Here is a 23,372-nt window from a genome sequence, read left to right as displayed (position 1 = left end):
GAACTTGCAAGAGCTAAATGTTAGAATATAGTTTTGGTCCCTAAATTATTATTGTTTTTATTTTCCTTTGTGCTCAAACATGGCAGATGGCAGCTAGTATTCTGTCCAGGTAGTGTTACACATTAACACACTTTTTTTCATTTTTTATGATTAAGGCCAAGTTGTGCTCCATTGATTTAATGTAATTGTTTTTATACCAGGCCTTCAAAAATCCTGCACAATCAAAGTAATCTAGAACGGTCACTGTAGGTCTGTGGACTATCTAGGTTGAATTTTGTTAAAGAAAGTTTTACAACCTGTCAGGACCAAGAATTCCTTTTACCTTCATGTTACTGTTCTGGGTGGGCAGCAGACGACTGCAGTTTGGATGAATTAAAAATGTAAAATTGGGTAGAAATAGTGCACAAGTGACTGTGAACTAACTAGTTTCCATGAAGGTGATATTGATAATGATGATATATGAGGGGTTGCAGTGTGCTTCCTATAGCTGGTATACTGTAGAATAACAGCAGCTGTCATGTTTTTATGCAAACCTATCACCTCTGTTCTAATGCACGTCCCTTGGGTAAACTTTTTTGGTTGTAGTTTAGTCAATATTTAAAAGGCTGGGAACCACTCAGAAGCACCTCATCTCAGAACAGAAGAACATTTATTTTTTGATTCCACAGTTTTAAGAACTCTGCTAGAACTCTTTATTTATCGCATTCTATGTCAGTCTTGTTGAAGGGTGAATTTTATTTGTTAGGTCAACATAAGATGTTCTCTAGAGGTTCACTTGGTTAAGTAGTTGTTAAAAACAGCCCTTCCTTTATGCTCTCTGGGCTATGTGAGCGGTTTTGTGTGCTGCGATACCAGTAGGTGAGTGACTGATCTGGTAGTAGTGTGAACCCTGGTCCCTCCAGCTGCTAGGAGCCGCTCCCCGCTGCCCTCTGAGGCGTTGCTGGGAGGTTTGTTCTGCCTGGTTGCTGTTGTCTGCCTACGTACTCTATTCCCCTGAGTAGCGGTGTCATCATGATGCGAGTTGAAACCTGAGTGCCGACTACATGCATGGTCAGGCCGTTCTGTCACCTAGCCACCCTACTGGGACTGACCGTGACAGGAAGGGTGCCCAAAAACATACCCAGAGACCTCTTTGTCTCACACTATTCCTAAAATAAGAATCCATGCTTCTTCAAATGCTGCCCTCTGTGCAGAACATTTCTCACAGAAATCTCTCCACGGATGCATTGACACACACATGCCTTTCCTTTCACATTCACAGGACATTCAACAGTCATCATTGTTTAATAAAGTTAAGGCTGGAAAAAGCTAATCCTTTCACTGGCATTCATCAACAGCCAATATGATAACCATACCTCTTTATGGCCTTGAACCTCACGTTGACAGGGAAAACCAAAGGATAAACATAAGAACAATGCATACGAGAAGAACTAGATGGACTGTTTGAGCTGACTGTGGCCTCTGAAGTTATCTTGTTAACACAAACAAAAACATACTTTTGTTTGGCTTTAAAACGAAAAAGAAACTTAACCGTAACTCTTGTTGGAGTTATCACCTGTATTCTATGTCTTAATTTTGACTGGATGGCGATCAAGTGAGAAAAGGTACAGAGTCTACAACCGTACTAGTAACTGAAGCCAATAAATGCTGAACAACAGTTACTTCAACGAAAATTACTTCAGCACTCAAAATAGAAAAGATGTTGGAACCGACTGCCTTTATGTAGCTCAGTAGAGTTATGAGCTGAAAAAAACTGCACATGGCTACAGTGGCATGATACTGGCTAGTCCGTTTGAATTATGAGCAAGCCAAATACAACAACAGCTCGTTACAAATGACATCATGTTGTTTCACAGAAGCATATTCCTTGTTAATCAATAGATCCTGTTTACGGGAATATGCACCTTCAAAGTACAGTGACATAAGGGCTTTAAGGAAGGCAGGGCTCACATTTTTACCTCATCGCCAGGCATGTGCCAAAGTGTAGGTTTTAGTTCTTGCAACTGATATTATTCTTGCATATTCCTAAATCCTCACAAGCTCATTGATCAACCCAGTATCGAGCATAAATGTATACCAGCTGCACTATGCAGAGAGCCAGAGGTAACCACAAAGGAGCAACACCACCTGATCTGGATGTTTTCAAACCATTCAGTGACCTGTTACCAGTGCATATAATCCCCATACATATGGGCCAATAGGGACCTCCTTCACTTTCTAATTGGCTCGGTCTATGGGTTATAATCCATTCTGATAACTGATAAACACAACCTTTTGCAGTCATGTGAATATGTGCATGTAAAACCTTCTATGGAGGCGTCACACAGCTTTGTAGCTTGTCATGAATGTAGTGACGGTGTGTATTTTAACCCAAACCAGCCTTTTCTGAACATAACCGAGTAGTTTTGATGAATAAGCTAATACTGATCGAAACCCGCAAGTAAACACATCGTGAAAAAAAGTGGGAAAAAAGAAAAAAAGTTGAAATATTGTACTATATTATACTGGAGGGAACCATTTTGTTTTTTTGTTGTCATTTTCTTGTTAGTCAGCATAGTTGCCTTAGAAATATAATAGTTAGGATTAGATGTTTGAGACATGGTTTCAACAACCTTAATGACAGCATGTCAGGCAGGTTAAACAACCTTTTCTGTTTCAGCATTAAAATACTTTGGTGTCCTTCAGGCTTTCTCTCAAAGAATCTGCTTCTGTCGGCACCCAGGACAAATGAAACAAGCTACTGAACCTTCTTCTTGCTGCCTTTCCTACCTCTACACACACACACACACACACACACACACACAAACACACACACACACACGCACACACACACCATGCTGCTGTATTCATCACTCAGTGAGACAACCACTCAAACAGCTACACCTTGCTGACATGCGACATTCAGGAGAGGACACTCTTCAGAGTTATCACTGAGCTCCTCTGCTGAAGAACAGCTGACAGGATGCTCACGTTGGCAAATCCAAAGCCAAATATTTAGGCATCAAACAGGTAAACAGGCTGCGTGGCTTCCTCGCCCAACCCGCGATTAACAGAGTGTCAAGCACAGGAAGTTTAGTTCATTAGCTGGGTTAACAGAGTCCCCAGATAAGGATGTATAAACAGCTCCACCTTGCAGTGGCTACAGAGACAACTTGCCCCTTGGAAAAGGCAGTTTTCCACTAGGGCCAGGGTGCATGAATATTTTAGATGGGTAAATAATTAATAATTAACAACAAACAGGCCACTGATCAAATGGAACAGTGTGGCAACAGACATGAAAAATCTGACTCTTGTAAACAAAGACGAGGGGACCCAGATTTCCTCCCCTCTTTCCACCTTCTTTTCTCGCCTTTTAAATATGCGCATCTTCAATCGCCCCCTGCATCGCCGTAAAACCACACACATACAAAAGGCACATGTATGAACACACAAACTCCATATCAGCGACTCTGACAAACACACACAGAGTCCTGTCATAACCCCCTCTGTCACTCACTCACATTCATACCCACACTTATTTTCCTTTAGAAGAATGAAATTTTCGCGTATTCCTTGGCAACCCAGGGAATATGACTGAGCGAGAACACTTGATCTGGCCACCCGCTGTTTTCTGATGGAAAGATTTGCTTTTTAATACAATCGTCACTCCTCCCACCTGGATATGCCACGCCAAGGCAAATCCCAGCTGTGTGACTCTAAAACCTGACAGAGCTTAAAAATTCCCCTATTACAATTCCCTTAAAATGCCTAGCCACACTAACTCCAAACAATGGTAAAAATGCTAATCACATCTCTCATCAGCTTAGAGAGGCACGGAAACAGAGCCACCAATATGCAGGGTTTTGATACATGTGCAAAAAAAAAAAAAGTGAGGAAGAAGAGGATGAAGAAATCTGAGTTTTAATGACACACATTCACAGAAGCATCATGGCTCTTCAAAGCTGCTTCTTCAAAATCTGGTACATCTTGCCGCTTGACTTTAGCCAGAGGAGGCATTTCATAAAAATCAGACTTAATCGTGTAAACAACACACAGACAAACAAAAAAACCACTGCAAACAAAAATAAAACAACTTTGGAAGCTGTGCACGGATTGCCTTCAGAGTTAATTTTAAAGTAAGCATTCCCTTCCTTAGAGATTTTAATTAATGCTTTAATATGCAAATAAGTAAGCAGAGATAAAATCATGACAAACAGATGGCAAGTGTGGGTAATTATTTTGTGAATCCAGCAGGGGCATGTATTAAAGTTATGGCATCATTTTCCTCAGGCCTCTGCAGCCACGGAAGGTAGAGAGGGGGGAAAAAACACAAGTACCACTGATGAACTGAGACACAAACGACTTACTCGTGACAAATCTGTGACCACAGCAAGTCTGACATGACAAAAGACATAATGTGAAGGATAAGAGCTGCTCGAGTCACCAATAGAAGGAAAATTTAAATGAACACAGTGATAGTCATTTGAGCGCTTACAGAGCTGAAAGACAGAGTGAACCCATTTGATTATGACAGCACGCGCAGTAGGCGGAGGGCAGAGCAGAGGTCATTGACTGCTGTAGAGTAACACACATCACCATTGAAAAGACCAGTCAAAGTTTGTATGCGCTTAAATAATCCTGTGAACAAAAATATTCCACCACAAACTCAAAAATATTTCCACTTTTCAGAGCCCTTCAAGGACTGCTCTTCTACACTGGTGTTAGAAGGTCATCCTTGAAACTCGTTTTTAGCTCAAATCTAATGTCAACATTTTAACAATGCTAACATGCTCAAGATAGTGTTTTAATAGTGTTCTCCGTCTTAGTTCAAACATGTCTCATGCTAAGATTTGCCAACTAGCACCAAACAAATAGTTCAGGCTGATGGGAACATGTTTAGGTTTTTCTGCCATTCTCATCTAAAATACAGTAAAAAGTAGGGAGAGATGTTGGGTTGGTCACGTTTCAACAGAGGAGCCACTGATGTGATGAGGATTTCAGACACCCATATGTACTTATATGTGCACCCACCTGCTCCTGTGAGGGTGTGTGGTCCACATCCAGACTGGCCAGAGAGCGGTTGATTCGAAGGGCCAGACTGAGGGCCATCAGGCCTCCGACCTTCACGTCGTTCTGACGGAGGTCCAGTCTCTGAATCTGACGGCTCTCTGCGAGGAACTCAGCCAGTGCCACAGCACCTTCGCCAAAGAAAGCAGTGATGTCAGAAAGTTAGAAGATCTACCTGTTGGAGTAGTTTTAAAGGTTGGTCCATATTGCATTTACTAGATTACGTATGACTCCATTTCTTTTACCTTGATACCTATTAGATTGAGCTCTCTTTTAAACTTTAAAGCTGTCTAACTAAAAAAAAAAAAAAAAATTCTACATCAAGCGTTTGGATACATTTTGAATCCAGAGCGGCACTGCTTTGAGAAACACATTTTAATTCATGTAAACATGCTGTTCATCTTTTAAAGTTGCAAATTAGAGCATTACAGGGGAAACGGTTAATCTGGGAGTGATTTTGTGTCACAGCAAAGGTAAAGGCATGTCTAATACTATATACTATATACTCTATACTAATACTAGAGCTCCTTTTTTTTTTTTTTTTTTAGCTCTCGAAAAAATAAAAATAAAAGAGATAAACAACACAGAGCTGAAGGAGAAAATTACCAGTTGAAAAACAAATAAAATATGTTATCTTGAAATATCCTAAAAAATTATCACTGGTAATTTAAAAACAACTAACAAATGAATAATCAGTTCTGGCTTTTTAAATGTGGGTATTTTCTGTCTTTCTTTTGGACTGCGGGTTGGAAAAAACAAGCTAAAAAATAAAAATGTCAGCTTGTTGTGCAGGAAATTGTGGTGGGCATTGTTACTGTATTTTGTCATTTTATAGACATTCATGAATAATCCACAGATTATTCAATAATGAAAACATTAAGTTGCAGGCAGTCCCATCTGTGGCTGATGTGAAACTAAAGTAATGTAATACTGATATTTATTTGAAATCGGATCTAAAAATGATGGTAAAATATTACTACTGAATTACCTTGTTAACCTATCATATTCAAAACTAGAAGAAAAAACACTTTACTATCAACAGCACATTACTTATGTTCATTTTATAATATACAAAAATATATATACTTGAACTATAAATAAAGGTTATTTAGCCTCATCTTGATGAAAACTTCTTCAGTTGTAACACAGTCACACACTCTACAAACACTGAGACGATGTTTGTGTACTGTACCTTCACAGGTGATGTTTGCTTGGGCCAGGCCAAGCTGCAGCACTGAGCAGTTCACCATCAGAGGCTCCCTGATGACCTGAATCCCTTTGTTACCCAGGTGGTTCTCCCCCAAATCCAGGACCTGCAGGACCTTCAGCACTGGCTGCAAAACAAGTCACAAGGTCACACTGACTCATTTCAGCTCTTACCTAAAATAACAAACTGTTCAGTCTGGAGTTTTTATATATATATTTTTAAGAAAATGCAGAATTTTAAGCATTCTAAATTTAAAGCAAGTTAGTCTTAGTAAGTTCAAATGACTTCCTTGACCCTCCAGTGCTTTAGGCCTGGCTTATGTGTAAGCATGCTACTTACAGTATGCAACCGAGTGTGGAAAGACTAAGAAGTTTTAATTATCATTATTATTATGCAGTGATTATTATTCCTTTTCAAAATGTTTCCTCTCATGTTAAATGCTCAGAACTTCTGTTTTCACTCTCTAGAGCCACATTAGCATTGAAGGTTGATTAGCTGGTGCATAAAGCTGGGGGTGTCTGGGGCACGAGGGGCCCATGTTGCCCAACAGCTTGAAGAGGAACGCACCACCCACTCCTCGGTTGCCCCCTCGCCTCGCCACCCTTGTTAAACTCCTCTGGTCACTGCTCTGAAGAGAGAGGGAGCACGGGGGCGGAAAGGAAGCCAGGAAGGCAACTGACAGACCCAGAGAGCGTCTTCTTCGGAGTTAATTTGCACCGCGGTGACAACAAACACACTTGAGAGGGCCCCCCCTTTTTCCTCGCTGAGGCACCGCCACATCCAACGCGTGGCAAGAAGTTTCTCCGGTGAAGATGGGAGGAGGAAAGAGAGGAAGAGCACCCCGAATGGATATGCACAAGGGATAATAGCAGACAATTAAAGAGGCGACTGCGTGGTTGAGAGTGTGTGAGAGTCAAGCACGGTTGAAACCTGTCAAACGTAAACCACGGGAGGGTTGGAGTGAGAAGTTTGAGGGGGGTAGGAGTGTGAAGCCACCAAAAGCACAGTACGCTTTCACACATGACATGCTGGCTTTAAACAAAAAAAAAAAACAACATAACAGCAAATGCATGCAAAGTAGAAAAAGAAAAGAAAACGAGAGTGCCGCATGACACGTTCACCTAAGGAAAAAAAAACATTTTTAGAATTTTTGCAAGCAAAGATTAAATTTAGAAGTAATCAACTAAATTCTGCAACTTGAAGCTAAGTGGATTTTGGCCCACATCTGCCACCGTCGCCTTCGTCGTTCAGAAGATACCACAACAAGCCAGGAGGACAGAGAGGAAAAGCAGATACAGCAACTAGAAAGGTTAATAATAGTTCTTCTCCTTATCATATTTGACACAACCAGCTACAGGTCTAATTATCATCATTATGGCCTGCAAGGACAGTGACTGGCAGGCCACATGAGCAGCCCTCCTTAACACACATCTATTATTTAATCAAACTGTTCCTTCTTTTGGTAGCACTTGTGGAAACAGGGGAAGTGTGAGTGTGTGAGCTTACGTGGCAGGCCTTTAATTTCTAGCCTTTTGACTTCCACAATCGCCACTCACATGACAGGAAGGTGCAGTTTATGCTGCCAATCAGGCGGAAGGAATGCATATTATTAGGAGTGTACAATCAGCTGGGTGGAGGTGGGACATTTTTAGAGGGGAATTCTTTGGAAGAGGCTCAATTCCGCAATGCCAGAAAAAAGAAAGCAGGTACCCACCGGACAGTTAAGTTCAGCTTGTATCTATATCCATAAGATAAGCAAAAATGATTATTGTATAAGTTTTTACCATTTTCCTGATAGGACTCCAATAAAGCATATAAAATTTGGTTGATCAGACACTACACCAAAGTCCTCGGGTTGTTTTCATCATTGACCTCAAACATGGGACCCTGGCCTGAAGTAAATCTATAAAGAATTTGGTTTACTCTGGTGTTGTGATTGTAGAGTTCATCCACCTTCTTGAAACAGATATAAAAATAGCAGGGAATGCATCCATGTAGAATCCTCTAAACAACATTTAATTGATTATGACATGCTTTGTCCTTCACTGGAAGTGGTAAGAACTTCAACCTTCCAACATGACTTCTAGCATCAGATCTGAGGATACCTCCATTTTTGTTTTAAAGCTTTAATAGGGGCACAATGCCTATGCTTTGCATAATCAAGGTAGCACTGAATCAGGCATTAGGTTAATTATTTCAAGCTGCCTCTCTCTAGTACGTTTGAATTTTTAGCTTTGAGATCCCAGAGAACTAATTCTGGGATTGACCCTGCCCAGTACATTTAAAGCTCCCACATTGCTGGCATCACTATCACAGCAACAACAGTTCTTTATTTAGTAGGAAACGTGCACACAAAGCAAAATTGTAGTTTCTTAATATTGGGTGACAAATTAAAGGATAAACCTGAACTTTTGATTCCTACAGTGAGTCCAGTGGCTCTGTTATGCTGTAGGGGGTATTACACTGGCATAATTTATGCCTACCCTTAGAGGGGAGGGTCACTGCAAATCAATACAACATTGTGTTAAAGGATCACCATCATTCTATGATTAAACATTTCTGTCTTGATGGGAGTAGGGTCTTTCAGGATCCCAACATTCCCATTGATAGGCCATGACAGATCACAATCCTTTCATGAGTATCTTCCACCATCATTAAAAGACCAAATGGAAGAACGCCTTTTGGAAGTATGTTCCTTCCTCCAATAGCATTCCAGGGACTTGTAGCATCAATGCTGGGACTTGTTGAAGCTATTCAGATGGCATGTGCTACTTCCAAGCTTTTAGTCTTTATCAGGGGAAAAGGTTCCCATTTAATTAAGGATAACTTCAGTTGCTTCTCAAAATACTTTCCAAAGGTCCTTCTGATTGATAGAATTAAGGCCTGAGTGTTCTTTTCAGGGTCAGAGACAGTGTCCAAAACTTCCTGTCTGAGAGTGTGTCCATCAATTTCTGTTACTTTTTGAAACATGCAGTCCTACAAATACAATCATGTGAGAAAGCATTAACTATGTGAGCAAAATTTGAAAGGACATTTTAGCCCCTTTTATAAAGTTCAGTACATTTAATAACTCAAAAGTCAAACTTGGAGACAGCTGTACATGACTCTAGTCTTGCATGGTGGGCTTAGTTTGTGGTAACAGTCTTGCCTATCCTAGAATCAAGTTGATGTTGATCTGACCATCCTCCTCAGTTACCTTGAGTCTCAAACATTCGAGGCTTGAGGAGGACTTCAGCAGCAACAACAGCCGGCAGGTGTGGCAAGAGGTCCAGCACATCACCAATTTCAGATCCAGCAACACCACGGCAATCTCCGGGGATGCCTCACTGGCTTAACCACTTCTTCGCCCGTTTCGAGGCTGAGCCGCCAACGAGGCCCACACTGCAGCTGACATCCCCCCAGAGCCAGACCTTGACTGTGCAGGTACAGGAAGTGAGGAGAATCCTGAGAGCAGTGAACCCCCCGGAAAGCTGCAGGACCTGACGGTGTGACAGGGAGGGTGCTGAGGAACTGCGCTGACCAGCTAGCTGGGATTTTCACCAGCATCTTTTATCAGTCCCTCACCCAGTGCCCCACCCTGCTTAAAGTCCTCCACCATCATTCCTCTGCCAAAAAAGAACAATATCAGCAGTCACAATGACTACTGGCCAGTGGCACAAACCCCCACCATTATGAAGTGCTTTGAGAAACTGGTACGGAGTCACATCACTTCATGCCTGCAACCCACACTCGACCCCCACCAGCCCCCCACCACCTGTAGAGCCAATGGTCTACAGAGGATGCCATCGCCACCGCTCTGCACATCACGCTGACACACATGGAATAGCGAGAGAGCTACGTGAGGCTGCTCTTCCTGGACTTCAGCTCAGCTTTCAATACCATTGAAATACGAGCAGATTGTCAAGCAAGCTGGAGGACCTGGGTCTCTCCCGCAACATCTGCAACTGGATCATGGACTTTCTGACAGACTGCTCCCAGAGGATGAGAGTAGGGCCCCATCTGTCCTCAGCACTGAGCACCAGCACCGGCTCTCCACAGGGCTGTGTGCTAAGTCCCCTACTCTACACCCTCTACTCTGCACCTTCACCCACCTGAACAACACCATCATCAAGTTTGCGGATGATACCACAGTGGTGGAGCTCATCTCTGGAGGAGATGAGACAGCTTAAATGGAGGTGGAGCGACTATCAGTCTGGTGCACCACCAACAACCTCATCCTGAACACCTCCAAGTCGAAGGAACTGATTGTCAACTTCAGGAGGTGTAAACCGGACATTCAGCCCATCACTATAAATGGGGACAGGGTGGAGATGGTGCCAGACTTCAGGTTCCTGGGCACCTACAAAGTGGACTGCAAACTCCATTTCAATAATGAAGAAGGCACAGCAGAGACTCTACTTCCTGAGGATTCTCAGGAAGAACAATCTAAGAACTGAGCTTTTGAGAATTTCAAAAAAGAACAGGAAATAATGACAAACAATTACAAATAAGATAAACATACCTTAGACAAGAGACTGGAGCAAAATACACATTACTTATGCATGGTCTGAACAGTGAAGCTCTCCTGTTTTCCAGGATCTTAGTCTTTAAGACGTAAACAGTGGGTTGATTGACATTCCCTCGGCATACATCCCCCATCAAGACCAACCCTCGGTCTAGCTTCTGAGCAAAGAGTTTGTTGCCAGGACTGTTCATCTGCTGCTCTGAGCACTCTGAGAACTTCTCTCCCAAGCAGATGAAAGATGTGGGCTTTATGATTCTGAGCTAAGATCCTGTCAGCAAGGATATTGAGGCAGGGGTGATAAAGAACAGTCTTGGGTGATCCTCATGACTGTCTGATATGTTATTGCATTCAGTCAGTGTTGGAAGTGCAACACCAGCGGCTCTCCTACCTGAACTCTCTCTAATGGTAGTGCATGTCTTGTGGTGTGGTTTACAGTCAGGCATGCCAAGGTCTAATGTTGCATGCCCCCGTACTCTACGCCCACATTTAAGGTATTTGCTCTTGCCATTCCTTTTCCACTGCTGCTGTGTGACAGGCAGAAATGTCACTGGTCTCCACTCCATTTTGTAACATTGACAGCTGAAGCATGGGTTGCACAGTGTGTAACTGCCCTGCTTGGAGTCTTCGCTGGGAGCAGTGTCATGCCATTGAGGTAGCTGCTCATTCACCTGTCACTGGGTTTCCAGCTGACCAAGTGTCTCTGTTCTGTTGAAGTGTTTGGGCTGTATTCTACAGTGTGTGGCCTATCACGGCTGCTGCATCCTGGTGGAACTGCTGTGTTGGTTCATTGTGCAGCGGTTAGGATTGTCGCCTCACAGCTAGAAGGTCCTGGGTTTATATCTCGGCCTGGAATCTTTCTGTGAGGCGTTTACATGTTCTCCCTGTGCCTGTGTGTCTGCACTGAAAGTAAAATTCCCCTAGGTGGCATTGTTGGCAACACACGCCCTCACATCTCTAACATCTTATGTACCACCACAGGGAGTTTAAGGTGTTAGGTACCTGTGGAGGTGGACTAGCATGTAGAGCTCTAAGATGACTGTCACTGTTGCACTCAACACACGTCATGCAGTTGCCAGTTGCTGGTGAGATGCAAAGATGGTCAGGAAGGCTTTGCTGTCTTCAAAGGTTTTAATCTGAAGCCATGGCATTTCCTCAGCGGGCACAGGTTTTACTGATGAGGCAGTGTTTAGCTAGTATCTTTAGATGCTGTTTCAGCTGTAGCTGTTGTAGGCGAGACCCTGGTCTCATGCACTGTCTGCAGTTTATGTGCTTTAGGTAGGGAGCTGCTGCTAGCAAGTGCAAAGTTGGAGTCATTTCTTATTCTGGTCGGATGGCAGATGAAACGGGCGAAGAAAGCAAAAGGGGGATAAAAGACATGACACTCCTTAAACTTTGAGGCTAAAGCAAATTCTGTTTTAAGTTGTAAGACATCTTCTCCACATTGGGGCTGATGCCGCATCCAAGTACACCAAGGCTGGTAGATAGCCATCCATCTTAGCTTAGAGAAGATTCCCTAGTTCTCCTAATTTGTAGTAGTCCTTACTTGAAATATTGGATAAATTGTCCATCTTCTTAAAAAGAGAACTTTCTATGACCTTAACAGCACTGTGACACCCACCATAACTACTCTGGGTCATTTTTAGAGTCTCTTCCAGGTTGCTGGTAAACTGAACTGCCCTCAAATGCCCTATGTCTTCTGACAACTCTTTATGCAAGCCATTTTCACTAAAAGTCCAAATTATCACCAGCAACAAGGTCCAAGTCTTACATCATATTGAGGAAAGATGACCTCTATGAGGACAGATGACCTCTATGCTCTATATTTCTGGATAGTCATCAATAGGTTGGTCCTCACAAGCTCTGTTCATGCCAGATAGTTTTCCAAATTCATCATAACTAAAGGTTCTGGAAGATGTACGAGCAAACACGACACTAATTTACCAAACCTGAATGCAGAACTTTGCCCTTTATGTTTCTACACACACAGCTGACAATCATTGGGCACTAAATTCAGTCAGCAGCTGCAGGGTGGGGTAACCTTTCTGTTGTTTGGTTTCAGAACACATTTAGGTAGCATTATTTGATTAAGTTCTAAACTAAAAGCTGGTATGTTCCTCACCAGAGCCTTGGCCAGATGATCCATGCCTTTTACAGTGATCTGGTTGTCCCTCAGCAGTAAGACCTTCAGACCTGCTGTCTGCCACCTCAGACCATCACAGAGTTCTTCCAAGCCTGCATAATCAGAAGAAAAAAACATGGAATCATTATGAAATTACCAAAGTGTGTTTAACTTTACTACTTGTATATGCTGGTGTTTGAAAGTGAATAGCACTGCCAGATGTTTAGTGGGAGTGTTGCTGTAGAGTTACATATGATTTATAGCTAAATATGCAGAAGGTTACTATATGCTTTACCTTTTCACATAACCATATTAATTAGGTAATAAAACACCTGCACTGTTCAAGTTTGCAACTTACAGTGTGATGACCTGTCCCACTCTATTGAACTATATTGTTGTTTTACTGTTTCTTCATTGTAAGTTTCTGTCAGACAGAGTTAGGTCAGTCATTGTTTAATGAGCAAAAAGGCCTGAGAAAATTATTACTACTGGTTAATAGGATGTGTGGAACTTTCAACTAACTTCTGCAAATTTTGCTCTGACTCACAATAACACAATGTGAACAATAAGAGTTCAGGAACACAGTTTTGTCGACAAAGCAATTTAGCATCAAATGAATAGTGAGACACTTTCCACACAGTCACACTTTCTCCAACTTACTGTGTACCCTTTCTTTGTTGTTATTTTATGTCCATATCATTTCAAAAACGATTCTATTCAGCACCCATTACAACAAGCGTACTACATTAAATTAATTTCACAAATAGGATGAATCTTTTTGCTCTTGCAATCACACACTGCAGTGAAAACATGGCATTTTACATATTAAATTGGCACTTTGCAGCTCTAAATAAACATAGTTTTTGGTGTGTAACAAAAATATGCATCTTACCAGCATCTGCTATAGCATTGTTGCTAAGCTCCAGTGTCTGCAAAGTAGTGTTGTATCGTAGCAGGTCTCCCAGCTGCAAGGCATCCTGGTAGCTATTCAACAGGTTGTTGGTAAGGTGAAGCTCTTTCAAAGCTCTGTTTGTCTTCAGTGTACCAGCTACAGGCAGCAAGAAAATAAACAGGTCTCTTGATGGGCAGAAGCACAGTTCAAAGTTTGCAACACTCAATTCAAGTACCATTATTCTCCTCAAAATTTAGTTTTAATTTCAGTTTTTCCTTTTCATGTAAAATCAGGAATCTGGTTATCCAAATCCTTACAATAGAGGTGCCAAGTGCAAATGTATCATATTAGTAATGTTGGAAATGACAGAGATTGTTTCCCTGTTCCCAATCAAGAGTATATTATATATATGATTATATATAATATGTGTACAGTGTTCATTGGTGAGAAGCCAGCTGGAGATCAGGCCTGTGTAGGTTGGTCAGTGCATTGGGGATGGATAGAATCTGTGGGTATCATGTGAAGCGTCTGCAGATTGCACACAACTAGTGAGATTTCTGGCTACAGAGTGTAATAAAAATACATTTGCTACTCCAACAGGGGATCCAAAAGGTGACCATACTCTGATCCCTTACACCATTAAGACATATTGTTGTTTTAAAATTGATATTATACTGTATCTGTTGTACAAGTCTGTCCTCTCAGTGCCACACATGAGGCTTACGGATTGGAACTGGGTGAACATGAGCATGAAAATGAGAGCACAGTAAGGATGGCTGCCATCTGCAGTTATTGTAGTAAAGAAGCGTCCTCCTTTACCATTCTAACATGCACAAGCTGTTGTTGAAACTAGAGTCTTGACCTAAAACCTTGCAAACCCCCCCCCCCAAAACAAATTCACCATGTATGCCATTGTAAAAACCTTACAGTTTTTATTATGACAGCTTAGATAGTGTTTTGGAGACGTATTTTGTCTGTATGTGTGTGTTGTGGACTGTCCCTGTGTATTTGTGTGATGCATTCTCTACTGTGGTACACATGTGTCCATGTTGCCTGGGCCCTCTCTGCTCTTGCATCCAGATCGATGCTGCAGATTTGATCAAGCCTGTTGGGCTGCATGTGGAATGCCAACATTGTCATCAGGCACAGTGGGAACCAAATGGTGGAATCGGTGGGATTGATCCGGTCGACTCCACCGTGAGCGCCCAATCCCGTAATCAGAAGCCCCTCCGATCGAAGGCAATGATCCTCAGCTGGAACCCCCTGCTAGGAGGGAAGGGGGCGGGGGTGCTGGTGGGCTCGGTACAGGCATGATGATGGTGTTGGGTGTGGGGTGAGGGATGAGCGTTGGGAGGAGGAGGGGGTTTGGCAGACCCTAAAATATCAAAGAGATCCAGGAAGCGGCTGAAAATGTTGGAGGAACAAGTTACTGTCAGGAAGAGTGGGCAGCATACTGTGTCCATTTGGGTCTGTCTCTGCTCCCGGCTGAGAGACTGTGTTCGTTGTTTGGATTTTTTGTCCTGACAAAATGTCTGAAACGGAGACTGATTTATCATGACATCAGTTCCTTTACAAGGTTTTTTAAAAATTGTTTTTTTTGTGATTTTTATTTGGTTATATGATCATTAAAGTAGATATTAAACACTGCAACATTACTATCTAGTTCTGTATCTTAAGGCTATTATTAACTCCCTCTATTACACAGGACTTGTGTGAGTGTGTGTGCATCTGTCCATCCATGTGCAGCACTCAACCCCCCTCTGAGTGTTGTGTTTTCCCATGGTGAGTGTATTTATATGAGTGTATACTCATCCAGTAATTGTGTGTCTGTGCCTGTATCAACACAATATTCATTTGTGGTCATGTGACCTTCCCAGCAAGCATCCCACTCCTCCCTTCCCCTCCTCCAACAGCAGCCGATCAATGAAGGTCAGAGAGGACGGACTTTGCTGAAGTTGCTGTTTTGATTGTTTTCTAAAAATTTAAACACATTAATAATAATTGTCTAATAAGTTCTGTAAGTGTGCATAAACATAAATGTGTGGCCATATATAATTAAGAAGTTCATGAGCTTGTACGGATCATATTCAGGTGTGCACTATGAGAAAGGAAAACATGTCTTGGGTCATATTTTAGTTCAAGAGACTATATGTGAATCCAAAATGTGTGTGTATGTGTGTGTCCTGGCTGCCAGAGCCTTTATAGACATGTGCAGTGGTGTGTAAAGTGACAGGTAAGAGATTAGGCCTCTAATCCGGGTCCAGACCTGCAGAGAGGGTCACAGGTCAAAATCTGGTCCTGCTGGCCACAGAACACACGAGCAAACAAACACACACACACACAACACATATGCATTTCCATTTCTAGGTACACAAACTGAAGTGTGCGCACAGTGCTTATTTTCAGACATTTTTTTTCTTTTTTTATTGTAAAAAATATGAGCTTGATGTATCATGAGTGAGCACTGAGCAGCTGACGCATCAACTGCTGCACATGACTGTGTGCGTGTGCATGTCTGTGTGTGTGTGTGTCATACCTAGTGTGTATAGAGGCATGCCGCTGAGCTGGGCATTGTGAAGGTGTAGCACTGTGAGCCGGCTGGTCAGCAGAGCTTTAGATAGAGACTGGGCGGGATAGTCAACCACAGGCACATTACATACATCCAGTCTGGACAGTCGCACACTCTGAAAGACACACACATTGTGCCAAAGCATGAAGAATGCAGAGAAATTCCCAGTTAAAGCCCAGTCTACCTCAGGAATACCGTAAGATGAGTAAGAGCAGTGAGTATGATGACAGAAACACTGTCAACAATGTTTTTATTAGAGTAAAATCCTTCCTCTTTTTTTGTCTGAAGCATTAGATTTTTATTTGTGCACTTCCTAGAATCCTAAAATGGATGTTCATTTAGATTTAAACATCGTGTATTCTAGCTTTAACAAGGAACTAAATCTTTCCGTAGCCTTAGGTAAGTCGGTGAAGTTACCGAAACCCAACCACAAAAACCTTCATCATGAGTTGTCAGGAAACAGATGCATACGTTCAACATATGTTTGTTTTGAGATTTTGAGAGTTTTTAATAAAGTCATACACATAAACTTTTTGTATTTAGCCAATGGTTTGAAGGCAGACCCTTCGCAAACATATCTGTCAAAGGCCTTTATGCTTTTATGCACATCAGAGTGTGCCCTCCAGTTTAATTTCATTGTGGTTAGCCCATGTGGTTCACATCCAAACCTACACTAATGACAGATTTGCTAAGCAGACACATGCCAGTCTTCTTTACAAGCACTCAAATGAAGATTCCAAATCAGTCCGTTGGTACTTACATATTCAACAAAATAATCTGGACACAAAGTTGTGCTGCATTGTTTTGTTCTCATCCCGCCCCTCCCTGATCACAGTAACCTGTAAGTCAGTGAGTGGTAACAGTTGTGCCTATTAATGCTATCTGTGATTCTGCAGTAATCCAGTGTGTGCATGTCCTGATGTGTTGATACTTGTGTTTGCAGTGGGACGACTTCTCACCCTGTTTGCACTGCCCTCCATCTTCTATCCATGTAATGTGCCACAAACTCACTTTCTAGGATGTACATTATCCCTTGGAGAAAGCCTACATGAAAAGATTACTATTCCACTGCGTCAGCCAACCTGCTTTATCAAATGAGCAAGGGCCCTCCAACCCGATGTTCCCATACTGCTGTTGTCAGAAATGTCAAGATGTGTTGTAGATTCATAGTATAAAATCATATCCAGCAAGGACGATGCTCCCTGGAAAAGAAAAAAAAAATGGTGAAGGAAAAAAATGAAGAAAGCAAGGCCCAAATTTGACAGGAACGTTATGAAGTTTCTTTGGAAAGAAAAAAAAAAAAAAGCCTCTAATCTGATACAAGAAAAGGCCTGAATATGAAACTGTATTGGAACTGGAAGACGAAGATGAGGAAAATAAGTTTTGCTCATAAAACTCACATTTTCTTCCAGTTGGGCTGCCTGCAGATTGATGAAATCAAAGTGCAGCGATTTCAGGACGACTTCCAGAGCTTCACAGGAGCGGTGGTCTAATCGCTCACCTTGATGGAGGCAAGCAATCAAACGGAAGATAATTGGGAGGCTGTTTGCTAACAGGCAAAATTGCACTACTCTAAATGTGCTTTATCCTTTTTTCTGAAATGAACATTTCAGCAAAAATCACGACAAAACAACTTCCTTTATAGACAAAGTTTATCCGTGTGTGTGCGTGTGTTTTCTTTTAATAAAGTTCTGAGACTTAATCAGAAACACAGAAAGAGAAATAATGATGACAGCTCCAGTTTTTCATGATTGGACTTCCAAGCTGTGAATGCTCGAGTCTCCATTGATTACTGTCTGCCTGCAGACCATTGTAATCAATAAACATAGCTGTATACAGCAGCTCAACTTCTAAAAGTGCCAAACGTAGTCAGATTACTTAACCTCAAAAAAACCACATTGAGTGTAGAATGAACAATTAAACAATGTATAATAGTGATATATTACAATATATAAACTGTCAATTTAGTCCTATTACTGGAATCCAGCGGCAGATTGTAATTAAATCCATTCATTTGTTGTTTACTTTAGTATTTCCAGTTGCTACTTTATACTTTTACTCTACTACATTACAGAGAAATGCTATGCTGTGTTCCACCCAACAGTATAAATGGCAGTTAAAAGCTTCACTTTGGCCGGTGCAAATACTATTGACAAAATATAGTATATACTTAAATAATATAGTGTCCTACACAATGTGCACCTTAGCATAAAAAAGAAAACTATTTACAATATCCACTGATGTACAGAGTATGTTTTACTTCATTTTCCTGAACACTAACATTTTAGCAGATACTACAATAGATACTCAGATATCTTTTCTTTTTTTCTACATTTTTAAAAATTTAATTTCCTACTTGTAGTGTGATGTACTAGAAGAACCTCATACATTCATGTAAAGCTCCCTTTCTTTGTACTTCCTGTTTCTATTTCTGTTCTTGTACCTGGTCACATGCAGTGTGTAACATACTGACGCTGGTGCATATTTCTGTACAGTTTTGCACAACAGCATCGCGACACACAAACAAAGCTGCAACTTTCTGTACAGTGTGTGGCTTTTAGATGGATTGCTGAAACTGGTGCCCTGGCCTTTAGGTAATGCACTACATCATCACTTGAACCCCGCACCTGTCTTTGTGTTATACCCTGTGCAGAACGAGAGGAAGACCCGATGTTGCTGTTGCATTGCTACCATGCTACACCCTCAGTGGAGAGGGTGAGCTGAATCAAATAGAAACTGTGTGCAGAAGTTGTTGAACTGAAGGTGGTTATGTTTCTGGAAAAACAATCGCATATGTTAAATCATTTGTGACAAAACCTGAATGCATCTTGAACACCACTGTGCTGCACTTGTCATCCCCACATGCATTTCAGTCAGTCTGTCGTCCTACAAACACAAACTGCTCTCATCCGGGAATGATTCACTATCAGGGCAGTTGGACATCCAGAGCTACAGAGAGGTACTTCACCGTGTGAATCCTGACACTGTAATTGAACTGAGTGACCAGTTTTTCTTATTATTGACCTAATGTTCAATCTATTCCTTAGAATTCAGATTGTTTACATTTTTCAAAGTAAATGACAAAAATGGAATAGAACCTGAAACTGACCAATCGAAAGTATCATTCGTCCCCTGGTTTATTTGATCTGTTTACAGTATAATGTGCATGTGGTGATTGTACTCTTGCATTTTAGTTTGTCCTTATTCACAGGGAAATTTTCATTTTATTTTGTGAAATTGAACCAACTATGGTTGTTGAGTGATTACTGTGTTTTGGGGTTTGATTATCAGGGATCAGTTTATCCTTTTTGTAATCTGAATACTGAATACCTTCACACCCCATGTTCTTTCTTAAGGTAGTAAATGAAATGTATGAACTGTATTTCTTAATGCACTTAAGGAATTAAAGTTAACATTTTGTAGTCTGATTACAGTTGCTTCCCAGCCTTGATCAGAAGTCACACTCCAAATCAAACTGTGACTGATTGGACAAATTCATGTGACTTTTAAGACTCTAAAAGTCTGCCCCCCACCCCCTGCTCTCTCTCCTGGGCTAATTCTTATCTCCCCAGCCAAGAAGGGGAAATGATAATTACTATCATAATTATTTCCAAAATGATTTTTTCCCCTTCTGTTTTAACAATAATCACTTAACTGAGCGATGGCAGAGGGCGTGTGGGGTGTAAGGAAGAGCCATCTGAAATCCCATTTTTTCTAATCCGCCCTGCGTCTGGAAGATAATAAGGCAGCGACACCCGCAGTCAGATGTCATCAGTGCGTGACGACAGTGACGCCCATCATGGCATCGCACACAACTTGACACTGCTGCTGTATACAGATGTGTCTGCTGCTCTACTTCGATACAAGAGAGGACTCGTGGGGTTCTAAGACCTTTAAAGTGCGGAAGCTCTGTCCACCGTTCACTTGTGAAAGACGTTACTTAGCAGATGCATTTGGATTTAGGATTTTGCAAGGATCAGCTTTAGTTTAATGCCAGTCCTACAAACTGAATTTGGGTTCAGGTTTGGGTTTTACCCAATATTAGGCTTACTTTAATATAACTGTCACACAAAGGCCCCATCAAATTTGATTTATGATAAGAATTTAGTGTTAGAGTTAAAATGTGAACCAATATTAGGGTTAGTTTAAAGGAAGACCTGTCATCAGTTCAGGATTTATGTTTTGAGTAAGAATTTGTATTAATTTTGTGTTAGTGCTGCAATCAAGTTTAGCCTCGTATGAAGCTCAGAGTTGTAAATTGAACCAGAGTTAAGTGTTGTTTATTGTAAGAGGTACAAGTTTAGGATTAGGATGTACATAAAGTTGAAATGCAAAACAGGATTGCGGTTGGTCAAATGTTAGAACTAAAATGAAACAAGTTTATAGCCAATATTTTTTTTAAAGATCTGGTTATTTTTTTGTATTCATTTTAGCTTAGTTAAATAGTATGATTATGTGAGCTTGGTAGTCTACTGAGGACAGGGCCCTACAGCAGGGCTTTGGTGTGACCAGCTCTAGCAGCGTGGAGTAAAGAGGAAGCAGCATGCATGGAGGCAGAGGACAAGTAAGTGGCTCGGGCTGTTGAATAAACTACAAGCTAGCACAACTCGGTCCAGTACTCTGCTTGCTTTTTTCACCCAACGTGTGCACGCTGGACAATAAATTAAACCTGCTCTGGCTAAAGCCTTGATTATACTCTATACTAAATGCAAACTATCACACAGAAAACTCTCAACACCACTGATGCATAGTTGTTGCTATTATGCTACTATTCCTATTCATGGAGGTCCATTTGGAGAACTTCAATCTGCAGACACGCAGTATGCTGTATCTGTGTGTTCTGCGCATGCACCCTTTTACAAAGCATGTGCACTATTGCCTTTTTATTGTGACTGACCTGAGGACAGAGCGAACCCTCATGTACTTACGGACGCCGTAAATATAATACTGGCTTGGACTGAATGAACAAAGAAAGATTAGGAGCTGTTACCTCTGAGGAAAACTCACTCAGAGCTTGCAATATTCAAGTTGATGGAATGCTTCTTTGAGAAAAAACAGGAGATTTGGACTCTGCACATAGTCTATCAACAATGCCCCAAGCTTTCTATAATATGTAACACTTCTTATATGATGCAAATGGAACTTTAGTGTCGGAGTTACATTTTTCTTCATTACTGTTTGCCACTATGATTTAATCTCCTTCAGTTAGGAAGGTGAATGGTACAAAGTACATTAACTTTTATACTAATGAATTTATTCAGCAGGATCACATGTAGAATCCTGTAATTACCACTTGTTGTCACTGCTCAGCTGTTGTTACAATGTGGTTTATTATTATAGGCCAATCACACTGAGCTAAAAATATGTCTTTAAGATTCACCTTTGAACTAGGATCTGGTTTAATAGAGTGTATATAAAGCTGGACGGACTTGCTGTGATGATGCCTATGAGTTTCCAAAACTAATTCAAAAGTGATCAAAGAGGTGGCGCCTAGGTGGAGCCGAGACAGGCCATGGGAGACACATGGACTGTCCTATAATGGCAGCTACCTGTCACTCAAAGCGGCCACTTACTTAATTATGCATAACTTTGAGCCTTAATAAAATTCAAATGTGAGAGTTATAGAAAAAATCTCCTCCCTGTACAGTTGTAGTAATTGGAGACCAAAACAATTTTTTTGTACCAGGCCATAAACGCGTTTATCGCAGCTGTAAGACTGAACATTTTATCATGGGGGTCTATGGGAATCAGCCTCAAGTGGTCATCAGTGGGACCACATATTTTTTAGCACTTCCATGTTGGCTTCATTTTTCAGCTCCATGTTTTCCCATTTGTTTTCTCCTGTATGTAGGTCTGGCCAGGTTTAAGGTTTGCTCCGGTTTAGTTTCGGGGCTGCAGAAAGTGGTTCAGGTTTCAGTTAGGACTAAATCCGGAAATAACTGATGTAAATACAGTGAGTAAATATTGTAGGTGAGCGTTGACAAAATACTTTGGTTTGGTCATCCAATTTGTAATCACCAGTGATGTAATGATCCACCTCATTCTATGTTATGTTATGTATTGACACATTTGGAGAACTTTTTTTTTTAAAATTAGAAACGCATCAGGAACAAGTGGCGTTATTCCACCCCATCGAGTCTAGGAGTGGTATCACTTTGTAAGGCAACACAGCAGTTAGTCCTACTTTGGGTTTTAAAAGCAGACTTCTGAAGGAAATTTTGCTTTGGATAAACATATAAAAACAAATCAGAATTTGGACCAAAGATACACACACACACACACACACACACATTTTGTTTAATATTTTGTTTAACAGATAATTTCGATAAATCAGCACACCTGCACTGATGCCAGTCTCTACAATTGAGCCTAAGAATAGACGTGTATGTGGGAGTATTTGACAAAGGTAAAATTATCCTGGATATGTTATTACATTTTTACATTTGCAAAGTCCACTTTCACTGACTATATAAGACATTATAAAATCATTAAGTGTATCATGAATGTCAAATGAAGTCCTCAATCACATTTAATAATGATGGAGTGATGCGTTCAGCTTACCTTTGAGATCCAGACATTCCATGCTGCCACCTACACACACACCCTGCTGAGAGAGAGACAGAGAGAGGGGCAGAAGCAGGAGGTGTGAGGAAAGGCGTGAACACACACACACACACACACACACACACACACACACACACACACACGCTCAGATATCTGGCACCCACAGCACACCATCCACCCTACCCCGTCTCTTTCCGCTCGGCCTCTCCATCCATGCCACACTGTACTGGTTTGATCAGGGAGGCTTATTGGATGCCAGAGTATGAATTATGAATTTCACACAGTTTACCGCCGCCGTTGATGGTGACACGGCGTCCTAATTAACCAGTGTATAATAATTAGAAACAGCTGGTCATCAGTTGATGTGTTCATTTGCCAGAGCCAGTGTTCCACATACATCTAATTTGACTGCATCAATCACCGGAGGTGGCAGATTTGTGCGAATGGCGGAAAACAGATTTTTTTTTTTCC

At 41.3% G+C, this 23,372-nt stretch overlaps 1 protein-coding gene across 1 annotated transcript in view; it reads right to left on the bottom strand.

Annotated features, from left to right (window-relative positions):
* Positions 1-23,372, bottom strand: part of LOC103361043 (protein phosphatase 1 regulatory subunit 37) — a 66,085-nt gene that overhangs the window by 25,122 nt on the left and 17,591 nt on the right. The window contains exons 3-10 of the mRNA XM_008287032.1: positions 22,899-22,944; positions 17,738-17,838; positions 17,420-17,539; positions 16,305-16,452; positions 13,769-13,924; positions 12,877-12,989; positions 6,239-6,380; positions 5,011-5,177 (exon numbers count right to left, since the gene is read on the bottom strand). Of these exons, the coding sequence (XP_008285254.1) occupies positions 5,011-5,177; positions 6,239-6,380; positions 12,877-12,989; positions 13,769-13,924; positions 16,305-16,452; positions 17,420-17,539; positions 17,738-17,838; positions 22,899-22,944 (993 nt within the window). The remainder of the gene's footprint in view (positions 1-5,010; positions 5,178-6,238; positions 6,381-12,876; positions 12,990-13,768; positions 13,925-16,304; positions 16,453-17,419; positions 17,540-17,737; positions 17,839-22,898; positions 22,945-23,372) is intronic.

The sequence above is a fragment of the Stegastes partitus genome, unplaced genomic scaffold, assembly GCF_000690725.1.
Source record: "Stegastes partitus isolate 25-593 unplaced genomic scaffold, Stegastes_partitus-1.0.2 Scaffold483, whole genome shotgun sequence".
Classification (NCBI taxonomy): domain Eukaryota; kingdom Metazoa; phylum Chordata; class Actinopteri; family Pomacentridae; genus Stegastes; species Stegastes partitus.
Note: the sequence above shows the minus strand (reverse complement) of the source record. Positions and strands in the feature narration are given on the sequence as shown.